General features: G+C 40.2%; 1 protein-coding gene across 2 annotated transcripts in view; it reads left to right on the plus strand.

The window, feature by feature from the left end:
- The window catches only part of SERINC5 (serine incorporator 5), a 41594-nt gene that overhangs the window by 18718 nt on the left and 8237 nt on the right, over positions 1–14639 (plus strand). For both annotated transcript variants that reach the window (XM_083576206.1, XM_083576207.1), the window contains exons 3-10: positions 651–829; positions 2618–2700; positions 6371–6464; positions 7464–7675; positions 8924–9019; positions 10128–10254; positions 11754–11820; positions 14594–14633. In XM_083576206.1, the coding sequence (XP_083432332.1) occupies positions 651–829; positions 2618–2700; positions 6371–6464; positions 7464–7675; positions 8924–9019; positions 10128–10254; positions 11754–11820; positions 14594–14633 (898 nt within the window). The remainder of the gene's footprint in view (positions 1–650; positions 830–2617; positions 2701–6370; positions 6465–7463; positions 7676–8923; positions 9020–10127; positions 10255–11753; positions 11821–14593; positions 14634–14639) is intronic.

Genomic DNA, 14639 nt, shown 5'->3' on the forward strand with positions numbered 1-14639 from the left:
GTTGGGGGTTTTTTTGGGTGGGGATACTTTTTCTGTGGTAAAATAATTTTTAAAAATATTTTATTCTTACTACTGTGTATTATCAATGAAAGGTGATACAGAAATGTTTCAAGCAAATAAACTAAACAACACTAAATTACGAGTGAGCAGCCTGTGACCCTCCAAATGCCACTGAATTCCATCAGCCTAAACCAGCATGAAGAATGGTGAGAGATGACAGGAGCTGAATCTGGCAATATCTGAAAGGTCACAGGTTTCCTACCTGGATTTGTTCAGGATCATCCATGTAGCATTAAAACATGGTTTAGTGTTACAAATGATCATGGTCAATCTTTCTGGCATGCTGTTAATGAATACCTTTTTTGGAAAATACAATTATTCCACAAAAGAACATGTAACTTAATTTCTAAATAAAGAATTGGCATATCTCAATATTTCTCTCCCAGAACATCTTATAGCACCGCTATAATGCACAGATTGGAGTTTTGTTTGAAATTCTGATCCTCTGGCAAATGTCTGAAGGTAAATTTAAGCAGAATTCTGGGTTGGCAACTCTGGTTGCATCGCCTAATGAACTGAAAGTCTCTTGAACTGGGTGTCGTTGTTTTCATACCACGTATATCTAAATTTGTTTTGCTGTTCTGTTTCAGATTCCCTTTTATGGCACACTATGCCAACATATTCAGGCAGGTGACTCATGTGAGAAGCTGGTGGGGTACTCTGCAGTTTATCGAGTGAGCTTCGGAATGGCCTGCTTCTTCTTCATCTTCTTCTTACTCACCATCAAAATCAACAATAGCAAAAGCTGCCGTGCATACATGCACAATGGGTAAGCCAAATGGCTGTCTTTGTTTTGCACTAATTTAAACACTCACTATTCTAAACTGCTGGATTTCTTCACAATCTAAATATGTAGTGCTTAGTGCTTTTTTACCATCCGTGTTTATTTTTATTTTATTTTATTTATTAAACTTATTAATTGCTTGTCACTCAAAGGTCTCCAAGCAACTTACATGCAATATATAATACCACAGGGAGAAAGGGGGGTGGGAATAATATAATACTATAATATTTCATATAATATAACATCCATGGGGAAATAAATATACCAGCAATATGCTACTATTTATACAGCTTAATGATATGCAATTAGTAAGCAAAGAAATAATCTTACCCACTAATTTAGATGTTGATGATGATGATGATTTAATACCCCGGCCATCTGGCTGGGTTTTCCCAGCCACTCTGCGCGACTCCTAACAGAATATTAAAAACATGATAAAACATCAAACTTCCCTAAACAGGGCTGCCTTCAGATGTCTTCTAAAAGTCAGATAGTTGTTTCTTTCCTTGACATCTGATGGGAGGGCATTCCACAAGGTGGGCACCACTACTGAGAAGGCCCTCTGCCTGGTGATTCCCTGTAACCTCAATTCTCATAGTGAAGGAACCACCAGAAGGTCCTTGGAGCTGGACCTCAGTGTCTGGGCTGAATGGGCTAATCTCAGCCTCCCCCTCCCCACCCAGAAGTCTGGTGTCAAGGCCAGCTATTACAAGTCAGGGGTGGGTGGGTCCAGTATCCTCCCTGGATGGCCCCGTGTCTCCTCTTCCTTCAGGGGGAGCAGAGCAAAGCAGGAAGATGGTTACAAATGTTTTATGAGCTTTGCACTTTACCCAGCTACCACTCCTCTCCTGCTGAAAGCTCTTTGCGGCTTTGCCATTTTTTAAAGAAACCCTGAGCATATTCATAGCACTGAATAAACAATACTAGCAGAAATTCCTTTTCCAGTGCTATATATACCCACCTCTCCTCCTCCTATGTTTGCGTGGATTTCTTTGCTGACTTCCTGTCATTTTCATTAGATCACACACACACCATTCTTAAAGCATTAAAAAAAAAAAACCTAAACGTATTTAAAGTGCACACAAGGTGTGTCTCATTCAGGATGGAGTCAAGTCTGAATGACAGTGTTCATAGTGATGAGGACTCTTTCCTTGTTTTATTTTGCTTTCCTGTGCAATTGTGTGCCACCTTTTACAGTGCAATAGCTGTGGTGTCTTTTGGTTTGTTTGTGCTTATTTCGGATCCTATGGTACATTGCAAAAAATAGCAGCCACACAGTTAATAGGGAATACACTGTATGCACTGTCTCTTTCTAAACCCCATCTTGATGGAACTCATATATGTTCTCTCTTCAGACACAGCCGCAATGGCTATGTTCCATCTTCCACTGTCAGACTAATATGTCCCTGAATACCAGTTGCTGGGAAGCACAAGTTGGTAGAGTGTTCTTGCACTCAAGTCCTGCTATGGGGCTTCCCATAGTTGGCTGGCCACTGTGAGAACAGGATGCTGGACCAGTGAGCCATTGGCCTGATCGAGTAGGGCTCTTCTTAAATCCTTTGAACTGGGGAGCGTAGCAGAAGAAACACAAGAATAAGTGAGAAACCAGCCGATTTCTTTTTCATTTCCTTGTATTTATAAGGAGAGGTGATATTGCTTAAGTTACCTCCGCCCCTCTTCATACAGGTTAATAAACAATGAACCTAGAATGGGTTATCTGATTTTCACAGCTTAAGTAAATTTAATTCTCTGTGTTTGTTTTTTCCACTTCAGATTTTGGTTCATTAAACTTCTAGTCTTGGCCGCCATGTGCTCAGGAGCCTTTTTCATTCCCGACCAGGATACCTTTCTTAAAGGTACTAACTTTAAAAGAATGGCGTGTGTTTTCTCTTCATCTATTACAAGGATGGTGAACCTGTGGCCTTCTTGATGCTACTGGACTCCAGCTTCCATGACCACCAGCAAGCATGGCCAGTGTTTCGGGATGGGGATGGTTGGAGTCTAGGGAGTTTCTTCTAGGAGGCACTAGGTATCAATTGAACTGATCTACTGAGTATCAATTGATAGCAGATAACCAGAGATGCTAGGGACGCGGGTGGCGCTGTGGGTTAAACCACAGAGCCTAGGGCTTGCCGATCAGAAGGTCAGTGGTTCGAATCCCCGCGACGGAATGAGCTCCCATTGCTTGGTCCCTGCTCCTGCCAACCTAGCAGTTCGAAAGCACATCAAAGTGCAAGTAGATAAATAGGTACTGCTCCGGCGGGAAAGTAAACGGTGTTTCCGTGTGCTGCTCTGGTTCGCCAGAAGCGGCTTAGTCATGCTGGCCACATGACCTGGAAACTGTACACCAGCTCCCTCGGCCAGTAAAGCGAGATGAGCGCCGCAACCCCAGAGTTGTCTGCAACTGGACCTAATGGTCAGGGGTCCCTTTACCTTTAACCAGAGATGCTAAATTGGTTATGGATGACATCTGGCACAGTCCTTTTGAGGGAGAGTGAGAAACAGTTGAAGCATGGTGCTGTGTTTTCTCATCTGCTCGACTTTTGGAAGAAATAAGCAGGAGCAGAGTGACAGGAGTAGGGACTGGATGTCCATGCTGCAGATGCAAGACAGACAAGGAGAGTGTTTGTGTGAAATGTAGTAGTTTGGACAAGAGGAGATGAAGTTAGGCTCATGCACTATTATACCACTTTAACAGTCATGGCTCCCCCTGTCCTAGGATTCTTTGGAGGAAAGCAATGCCTGTTAAAGTGGTACGAGAGTCCATTAAATGTATGATGTTGCTGTGACCAGAATCCCTTTCAAGGTTGTGCCTGAGAAACAGGCCTGCAAGCCTACCAGCAACTTGTGCAAAAATAAAAAAGCCAAACTCTAAAAGGCCTAACTATACAATAATTCATTAAACACATTTGCGTCTTTAAAAATGATGTATGGCAGCAGGAGTGGGGAGAAGACCTGATTCACGCTAGAAACCAGTGGAGGAGAATTTGACTAATGTATTTTAATGTATTTTTAATATTTTGTTGAAAGCCGCCCAGAGTGGCTGGGGAAACCCAGCCAGATGTGCGGGGTATAAATAAGAAATTATTATTATTATTGACTCTCCCGCACCAAAATAAAGCTGCAGTTTGTCACAGTAGGGAAGCTGCAATTGATGCCGATAACATCTTTCCTCTCAGGGCAGTTGAGTTGGAACTTTGAATTGTGAATGCAGCAAAGAGGGATAAGGTTAGCCTCCCTCTAACCCCAGCCATGCTTCCCTTAGCTCCCTTGAAACTGCAAGTGCAAACTGCATGTTTAACATAGCAAATAAGTTTTGCTTATCCCTCCCCCTTTCAGAAAAATGCCCTGTTGAGCACTTGCAGCTGCAGGATGCTCCTTCTCTCCTTAACTTAAAGTGCCAAACATCAGGGCTACACAAATACAGCATTTATCCACTTCATTCATAATGTGTGGGTGGTTGTTTATTATAAGAGGCAGAAAACCTTTCATCACTTTATTGCTGTTTGAAAATATATGGTTGATTCCCCCCCCCAACGTGTTAGGTGCATATTTTCAAGCAGCGAAACTCCCAATGAATGCAGGAGAAATGACTCACTATGGAATGTGAAAGACCTTGTTGGTATGTCAAGCCTGATATGATTAGCTCAGTCTAAGCATATTAGTACAGCTGGACTGCATCGCTTGCAGTAGTCAGTGATTTGTTCTGTTCTTCATGTGGAACAATTAAACCAAACTGCATTTGATCTTGTGCTGCTAAAAGTCAGCAGCAATTTCAGTTAAAGTCTCCCACAATTTCATTAGTTTCCAAATTGACATTGTCTAGTAGTGCAAAATTAGATTTCTTGCAGAGCTTTCATTTCATTATTGTAAGATCCTGTGTCTGAACAGCAGTTCTTATCAATTAAGATTATTTGTTGTTTGTCAGAAATGCTGGCAGATGGCAATCTCCAAATCCTCTAGGTCTAGGAGGAGAAAAATACATGATAGTTTAGGCTACATGTAGAATATCCCAAGGCTTTAGAGATAAGAAGGTGCTTTTATTAACTAGTTTAGGCTGTAAGCACTCACACATGCAATTGCAGGATATCTAATTAATTGTCCATAAAATGAGACACTTTTTGAAAAATCAAGACATGAAGAAGGACAACTTCAAAGTCTGCAGCTCCATTCCCATTCACTTCCTTGCTCCACTAACTGGAGAGAAACCAGTCATGTTGGTGGAGCACATGTTACTACGCCTTGTAATGAAGCTTAGCTGCACTGAGCAGTCTCAATGGAGTAACACACAGCCCCATCTTGCAGCCACTCCATGCTTTTGTATGTGCCTATAATTTAATTGGCTCTTTGATTTGAGTACTTTTTAAAATGTGAGGACCTAAGCTGCATTGCTGAGATTTTGTATGTGGTTTGCACAGAAAACAGTTGCTGATTAAATTGTCCCCACATATAATTTATATATTGAACAAAATGTTAATGTTGGTTTGCACTTCTCTTTCATTAAAAATATGCTGTGTGTGTTTTTGGAGTGCTAAGGAACAGTGTGAATAGAATTATGAATCTGCCCTTTTGGTGGGAATACAGTAAAGCCATCTAAATTTGAATCTGGAGGTAAACATCTGGTTTCAACCACAAAGTGCTGTTTGGGGTTGTCTTATAAAGGCCCTTTGGGGCTCTTATGCTTCACTTTCTTTCGGTTCTAAGTATAGAAAGTCTAAATAAAGGTTCTTAAGTATACAGTTTTGTATGCGCTACCCAATATAGTTTTAATTCTGGGTAGCTCTGCAAGAGAAATATTTTGCTGTTGAGTTGCCTTATTTTGAGTAATATTTATATCCCCCTTTGTGCTTATATGTCTTTTAAATAAAACTTTTAAAATGTAATATTTATTTATTTAAAACGCATTTCCAAATGACTTAATGTTTAAAAATCCTTAAACGGTATACAAAGATCCAACACAAAAACAGTTGTAACATAAAAAAATAAAAATAAAACAGTACTTGTTTCCTACTTTGCTACATTGTTTCTAAATGGACGCATTGTAATCTCAGTTTTGAGAATTACTGTAGTTGCAAAATGTTTTAAAATCCTCAGAATTTTAGATCTGATACTGCTTTATCCAACCAAACGATGCACATTCTGCTCTTCATGAAGTAGTGATTGCAGTCATATTGCAGTGTTGAAAATGTAAAATGGGCTGGAACATGGATTGGAGAGCCTGGGACTGCCTGGTGCTGCTGGACTCCAACTCCCATAATCTCTTGCAATTGGCCATACTGTCTGAAACGTAGGAGCTAGAGTCCAGCAACATCAGACCACAGTTTTCCCATTCTTAGGCTAGTTGACAGAATATTGGACCATCAGAAATCTGCCAAATACAATTTTGGAGTGCACTTTTTGTGAACCAGTTTCTTTCGGATTTTTGCCATGAATTCATTGCTTAAAAAAAAAAGAACCTGTATAGTGAATAAAATAATTCATTTATCTGAGTCAAAACTGACAATGCAACTCTTTACTGTCCTACAGCATGGCGTTATGTAGGTGCTGCAGGAGGGTTCCTCTTTATCCTCATTCAACTCATCCTGCTTGTAGAATTTGCCCACAAATGGAATAAGAACTGGTATGTATCTTGCACATGCATGCATTTGTCTGAGTTTCTATATTGCCTTGAATAGCAGCTGTGATCAAATTTAGCATTTGTATCAGGCATTCTCATATTATATCTTTTAGAGGGCTTCTTTCTTATCCATGCTGCTTCCTTTATTCCTGACTCTGGGGTTTGTTTGTTTGTTTGTTTGTTTGTTTTGGTCTTTCACTTACTATTTATTACAAGCTGTTTCTTTGAGTGACTATCACAGTTTTTATCGCTGCAGCAAACTTTCACATGCATGGTGCAACAGTGCCTTCATTACTCTTTCTCATTCCACAAACGTTAGAAATGCATGAACTTTGGAAGAGAAAGAAATGTAAACTTCTTGAGATTTCTGCATTATACTCAAATGCTGGGGGGGGGCAGTGTTTGCCTCTCTGAGGAGTCCTCAGCCCTTGTACTTTTGGCGAACGTGCTGATGATTTGTTGCTTCATTGATGTGCGATTGGGTGTGTTGGTCCTGCAGGTGAATGATTTTCGTCTCCCCTCCAAAACAACTCTGGGCAATTTCCCATTTTATCAATTTGGAGTCCCAAAAAAGAGGAGGCGTCTTATACATGGGGGCATCTTATACACGGAAAGATATGGTAGTTTTTGTGCTTCCCGATAGATCCTGTTCTGTTTCATTCCGCTGGACCCAAATTCATTTTCATGGAACCAAGCACTGACTTTTCTAGCCTTGAAGGTTCATCCTATAGCTGGTCACAATTTACTGTATTATAATCCCTCCAGACATGCATAGACCATATCAGTTTGTGAATCCTGCATACAGTAGGCCATGCTCACTTCAAATAATTAAGGCATGGCTTGTTCTTCTTTAGAAATGTCCATTGTATTAAACAATATAAATACAGCAAATTTCCCCCATAATGAACTATCCTCATGAGGATACCTCTTGACAATGAATCCATAGAATTCATTTGCTTTCCCTTCAGCTAAATACATGCTGCCCTTTTCTTTCCCCAACAGGACGTCTGGCACAAGGCACAATAAGCTCTGGTATGGCTCCTTAGCACTTGTGACTCTCATTTTGTACTCCGTCGCTGTTGGAGCTCTGATTGTGATGGCTGTCTTTTACACACGTGCCGATGGCTGCAATTTTAACAAGATCCTGCTTGGCGTCAATGGCGGCTTGTGCTTGCTTATTTCAATGATAGCCATCTCGCCTTGTGTCCAAAACCGTAAGCAAGCTCTTTTGGTCTGGTATTACTTTAGCTGGAACTACTGTTGATTTCCTTGGCCGTAACTGAACCTCAATATATTTAGAAGTAGAATTTTGCCTGCGTTTTGGGACTTGTCTGTTTGTCACAGTCTCTGACCCAGCAGCTGAATTTCTGTTGTGTAAAATAATCCGCCAGCACCCACTGTCAATTCTGACAGCCCATCTGTATAAGCCTGCTGTATAGCCCCATCAGGTCACAGCACTGCTGTGGCTTACCTGCATGCATCATTTTGCCATATGTATTGAGAGGAAGGACTGTAGCTTAGTTGCAGAACACATCCTTGGCATGCAGAGGGTCCCTAGATCAATTCCTGGCATCTCCAGTTAAAAAGGGATCGGATAGCAGATGCTGTTAAATGCATATTTCTGAGAACCACTGCCATGCTGGACTAGAGGAATGAATAGACAGCCTTCTAGAGGAATCTCTGCATTATTATTACTACTTATGGGTTGGAGCCAGACTAACAGCACAATCCAAACCCAAGATCCACCAGGATGTGCAAGCTTAGAGTAGGCAGATCTTGGAGTGATGGAGTAACACTCTCAACCCAGCTGAACTGGAGCTAATCTGACTCAGCTGGCAGAATCTATGCTGGTGTAAAATCCCCAGAAAATTTCATTCTTGGGGTGAGGCAAGGAGAGACTTAAGCCAACCTCTGTCAGCAAAACTTAGAGCACCAAAAAGGTTGGTGTAAATCAAGCTCAATTTTAAAGGTTTGTTTTTCTTTTACCAGACTTAGGTTGCCTCAGCTGTGCTTCTGAACAAAATTTGGAATAGGGATAATTTACGCCATCTTAATTTAAGCCAGGATAAATTTTGCCAGCTTCCTGTGCTTAGAATTACTTTATTAGTCATGCTTATAATAGACTCATTGAAATCAGTGAGACTTAAGTTAGTGATAGTTTCAAAGAGGTTTTAAGTTCAATGCTCCTCTTGGCCATTTATGTCTTCTATGTCTTCTAGGGTAACTCTGAATCCCCCTTCCCTTTTGACAGACCAGATAGGAGTGCAAATTGTAACGTGTCTTTTACTTGCCACTTTTGAAAAAATCTAATTCTAAAAATAAAATAAAAATCGCAGTAGGAATTAGTGGGTTAGATACAAAGCTTTTGTTAAAAAAGAAAAGATACATTTTCATTCTCTAAAAGCTTTTCAAAAATGTATTAAAACAATGATTATTAAAAATATTCCTTTTTTTAACTTTAGGTCAGCCACATTCTGGCTTGCTGCAGTCAGGCATTATCAGCTGCTATGTCATGTATCTCACCTTTTCATCTCTTTCAAGCAAACCACCAGAAACTAGTAAGTTTAGTTTGGATCAGGAATTATATGTGCATTTACACCAATGGCAATATAAAGGTCTCTGCTTCACTTGTTAGTATACTGTTGTAGTATTCATATCAAGACATGAATCTATCCTATATAGTTCAGGCTATGCCAGCCTTGCCTAGCATGGTTCCCTATAACTCTCATCATCTCTGATAATTGGCCCTGTTGGTTGAGGCTGAAGGAAACTGTAGGCTTAACTATCTGGGAGGCACCAGGCTGGGGAATGTTAATATTTATATATTAGCTTCAGCTGACACATAGAATGTAGAGTTTTCTTCTGTTTTATTTCTAGCAATTACAAAAAAAAAAGAAAGAAATACTTTAATGTTTTGTTTGGAAGATGTTATATGATTACAGTGGTACCTCAGGTTACATACGCTTCAGGTTGCAGACTCCGCTAATCCAGAAATAGTACCTCGGGTTAAGAACTTTGCTTCAGGATGAGAACAGAAATTGTACTCCGGCGGTGCGGCAGCAGCAGGAGGCCCCATTAGCTAAAGTGGTGCTTCAGGTTAAGAACAGTTTCAGGTTAAGAACAGACCTCCGGAACGAATTAAGTACTTAACCCGAGGTACCACTGTACTATTAGGGGTTTTATTTTTAGAATATGATGTCTCACTAACTGAAAAAAATGAGAAAGTATGTTTTGGGGGTGTAGAGCAGGGATGGGAAACCTATGGCCTTCCAGGTGTTGTTGGACTCCAGCTGCCATCAGCCCCAATCAGCATGGCCAATGGTCAATGCTGTAGTACAGCAACATCTAGAATGCTACAGTTTCCCACCCATGGTGCAGAGTGTAATAGCTGGTTATTGGGGTGAGCGAGGGAAAGTGATGCTTTTCAGACCTTGCCATTTAGTCACAATGGCAGGAATAAAAGTGAAGAAGGAATGAATGAATGCGGCAAACTGTAAAATAGAAAAAAAACAACAGCAAGTTTAGCCTTTTCAGTAGTACACTGTGTTTCATCATGGATCATATAGATTTTATTAATTTAAAAATACAGTATTAGGATGTATCAAATCATATAACTGAAACATAAAATGAGCCATGCTAATTGTGAATTTTTATTTTTTTTTAAAGTCCTAGATGAGAATCAGAAGAACATCACGATCTGTGTACCTGAATTTAGCCAGGGGCTACAAACAGATGAAAACTTGGTGACTGGACTGGGTACTGCCATCCTGTTCTGTTGCATTTTATATTCTTGGTATGTCTTGAGTTGCAGTTGTAATGAAGTATTCAAGTAATTGAATAGAATTAGAAAACTTGCATCAGTCTACTTTATTTGGCCCTATAATCGGCAGGAGAAGTCTTACTGGTGGTGCCGTCACTGGGTGCTGCCCAGTTTGTGCTGACCTATAGCAGGGCCTTCCTGGTGATGGTTCCCCATTTGTTGAATATCCCCCTTCCCCACTGTGAAATGCATCTTTCCATTGTGGTTAACATTAAAACATTCCTGTTCACCCAGGCATCTGATAGTTGATTGTTCCTGGCAATCTTAGCTGGTTTTAAATGCTTTTAAATGTTCTTAATGGTTTTAGTTGTTTTTATCTAATTGTCTTGTTTTGCTTTGTTGTTTCCTATCACGAGCTTCTCTGGGAGGATTGAGGGGGCAGAAATTTAACTAATAAATACTTCTGAGGGAAGTAGCAGTTATTATTTGGCACCATTTCAACATAGTTTGATGTCTGCTAAATGTAAATTGGCGTGTGTAAATTATGAAGCTACCATATAAGCGAACAGTAAGGCAGGGAGTCCCCATCTATATGCTTGGGTGAGTACAGAGGTACCATCCTAAAGAGATGATGATACAATCTTTGTAGTTTAACTAGAGTCCATTAAGAGGCCATATTATTGCTGGTATTCTAATAGAAATTACTAGAGTCAAAATGTTTACATACTGCATAGAGATCCATCAGAGCAGTATTATGTAATCTTCCTAATAGTGTTTCTCTAGTACAACATGCACATTTTTTCCTTTCCTTGGTTTAAGAGGGCATTTACATATTGTTTCTTTCAAAGAACATGAATGAGTGAAATATGGCTCTAAAGTAGTACAAAACCTGTAAAACTGAAGTTTCCTCCCACTAGCGTGGTCTTTACAAAATCCGAATGGTATGTCTTTTTGGTGTGTAGTAGGTTGATTTTGAAGAAACACTAAACTGGCTAAATATCTGCCCCCTTCATCTCGAAACCTCTAGTGGAAGATTGATTAAACCCAAGTTCCTGTGGGAAGAGTATGTCTGCCATGCTCATTCATATACAGATACAGGTTTTTACTGGGGCTGTGCACCAGATTCAGCTGGTCCAAACCAAAGTAGACCAATTTGGGGGTATCTGGTTTTGGGTTGGACCACCTGGAGCAATGCAGAGCTATCAGGAGGCGAAGCATTGGGTACAAAGACTGCAGGGGTCTGTTTTGCCAGTGTGTTCCTTGTTTTCTCTAATGTCTGGCAAACTATTAGGAAACACCATTTCTGCAGAGTTTCTGGTTGCAGCAGGAGTCTGTCTTCCCCAAAGGGTCAACTTCCATTAAACAATCCTTTTGGAGCTATCGGGCCTCCTCTGTTCCACTGAATTCATTTGGGACTAGAGCCTTCCAGAAATTATTCAACCTATTGTTAGAAAAGATGTCTCTTCAGCAAGGCTGCTTCTAAGAATGACGCATTCCCACTGATTAATTTCTGCTTTCCTGTTTGTGTCTAGCTTGACCTCAACAACGCGTGCAAGCTCTGAAGCCCTGAGAGGAATATATGCCACACCGGAAACTGAAGTGAGTTAACATTTTTCTTTGTTCTGCAGTATGTCTCTTTCTGCCAAGTCCATGCACTCTCTCATGGAAAGTTCCATATGCTCCACACACACACATTTGCAGTTTCCTCATTAGCATTTACAAGATACTAGGTACAAGCATAACACATTCTTGTTCTGTGCAAAAACTCAGGGCTGTTTCAATATTATTGTAGAACACTATCGAATGTTGGCATCGTGGTGGTCACATTGAAGAAACTGCAAACTATACCTGTCTTTGCTCTGCAAGATGTTTTTAAGCTTTGGTACTTGAGCTTTCTCCTCATAAGTCACTGATATCAAGCTCTTGTTATCTTTTAAGAACTGTAGCCCCCGCAAAGCAGTTACAACCTGCTCCCCAAGTTCTCTCATGTGGCCAAAAGCTCCCAGGTTTATTTGCCTGGATCTCGCTGGAAAAGTCTCACTTGCTCAAACTTACTGTTCTTACCTTTAGAGCTGCTACCTTGGTGGTGTGATATCCCTCCCACTAAAGAAAAATCTTCTGCATAGCCAAACTTCCACATTACAGTGGTAACACATGTATGCAAATGTCAGTCATGTGGTTTGACCAGATTTTGTGTTTAGTTCATATGCCAGTGTATAACCAGTTGTGTAAGTTTCTAGGAGTTTTTGGTACTTAGCTGAAAATATGTTCAGGCAGTGCTGATCTCCAGTTGGAGGCAGGTGGTTATGCACAGGCTTAAGGAGAGTCATCTACACACAAAATTGCATATTTGCTTTGCTGTAATTCCACCTTCTTTTTAAAAAGTTTGTTGTGCAATTCAAACAACTGAGGCTCATCTGGAAAATAAACATACCTTCAGAAAGTATGAACAATGAGAGGGGGGGAATCCTGTGTGCTTCAAAGTATGGGAGCTGCCTAGTCCTTGCTCCCCCATACACACTCAGTAGTGTGGTAGGGGGAGTGAGTGAAAATTGTTTTATAGCAGGATCTGTCTACAGAAACTTGATGCATTACATAGTTCATTGGATTTATGCACTAGTGCATTTTTAATGTGTGGCATGTTTCACTGGAACCACCTGTGGAGCAGCAATTAATGTATTTTTAAAAATGGAATAATCTGAAGTGACAAAACTGGTCCAGTGTTCATTGTGGCGATGTCAAGTCTATACAGTAGCTGGTCCACAATGTCACATTATACCATAGTTTTTAACACAAGTAGTGTGCTGGTGCACATTGCTCAAATGTTCCCGAGTTACTCCTCCCCTACTAACCCTTTCCTGCACTGGGGAGGCTGGTTACATGTGAACTAGCACTTAGGGTTTGTTTCCCTCAAACAAGCCATGATTGGAAAGCCGAGGTTCGCTTTAAAATAAACCGTGGTTTAATGTGACTTGTGAACCAGTTCAGCGTGCCAGATGTTCCCAGTGTAGATCAAATATGTTTGGAGTGACCAACTTCCTCTGATCCTTATTAAACATTTAATGCAAAAATCTCAGGTTTGTTGTGCTAATAGAAGTTCTGAAAGCATTTAAAGTTAGAATAGTTTCAGATGGCAGCCAAAGTACAGTACTTCAAAGAAATGACAGCTCCTTGTGTGGGGCTTTGGCAGAAATGTAGCTGGCTTAGTTCTTGCCATCGCTATGCTGCCAGTTTTGTTCTAGCTAGTTCGTTTGGACCAGCAGCAGCCTGAAATGTTGGCTATGTGATTTAGCATGCCTGTCACTTGCAAGCAGCACTGTCAGGGAGCTCTCTTAAGTGTGTTGATTCTCCTTTTGCTGAGTGAGAGACAACACAGATGGATTCTGTCTGGGACAAGAGTCCAAGCTGCATGAGAGAGCTCTGAACCGCTGTACTAAAGTGGAGCATAATAGAATTACTTTTAGATCATTTGCTCTTAAAGAATGCTACAAGAACCATTGCATAGTAACATAAAGAAAAGGGTAGCAGCAGGCAGCTTATTGTGAGCTTCATTCTTCCCCATGACAGAAGGGCTTTTGTCTCCTGATTAGAAATGTAAACATAATTCTTCAGCTGCATCTGTTAAATAGGAAGCCTTTCTTGCATCTAAAGTATAGACTGTTACCCACATTATGGAGAGCTCTTGGCATGCATGGCAACATTGCTAATTGGATCTCTCAAGAATTTGCAAGGCTTGAATGTCTGATAAATCTAATCATATATGTTGCCGTCTTAGACAACTGGAAGGCAAAAACTAGAGCAATTATCAAAAGTGTTTTAAATTTTAAACTCAAATGGTTATGGAAGCAATGCGCAGAATTGAATTCCTACCTCAATAGCATTCATTGAAAGTATTTTGCCTGTGCCTGTGTCAGACTTAAGCATTCAACCATGTGGTCAAAGGATTTTTTTTTTTTTAATGTAGGTTAATGGCAAATAAAGCAACATTCCTGTGCTGCCTGGAAAAATAATAATTTGTTTATAATATCGCAATGTGGTGCTTTTTGCATTTTTAAAGAATTGTGTTTCTCAGTGTACCTCTTTTACCCAATCTCAGGAGAAATCCAAAATACTCTCTCACTTTTTAACTGTTTCATTATACTGTGTTACTTTCAAAAATCTGTGCATTTATCATAACATTTGTATGTGTAATTTTTTCCCTATATGAATTCTTGGTTTCCTGCCATCACCATTACTGAAGTCTTGCTAAATATCAAGTAGTCTAAATTTATTTTTTGTTGTTTTGATTGAAAGCCCCTCATGTTTCTGCATGTTTAATTGTTTCTGTCCTGGTAAATGTAGCCTTCTCTTGTTTTCTGTATTTATGGTATAGGTGGCTCGCTGCTGTTTCTGCTGTACTCCTGCTGAAGATGGTAGGA

Source organism: Podarcis filfolensis (genome assembly GCF_964270895.1).
Source record: "Podarcis filfolensis genome assembly, chromosome: 11".
Taxonomy (NCBI): domain Eukaryota; kingdom Metazoa; phylum Chordata; class Lepidosauria; order Squamata; family Lacertidae; genus Podarcis; species Podarcis filfolensis.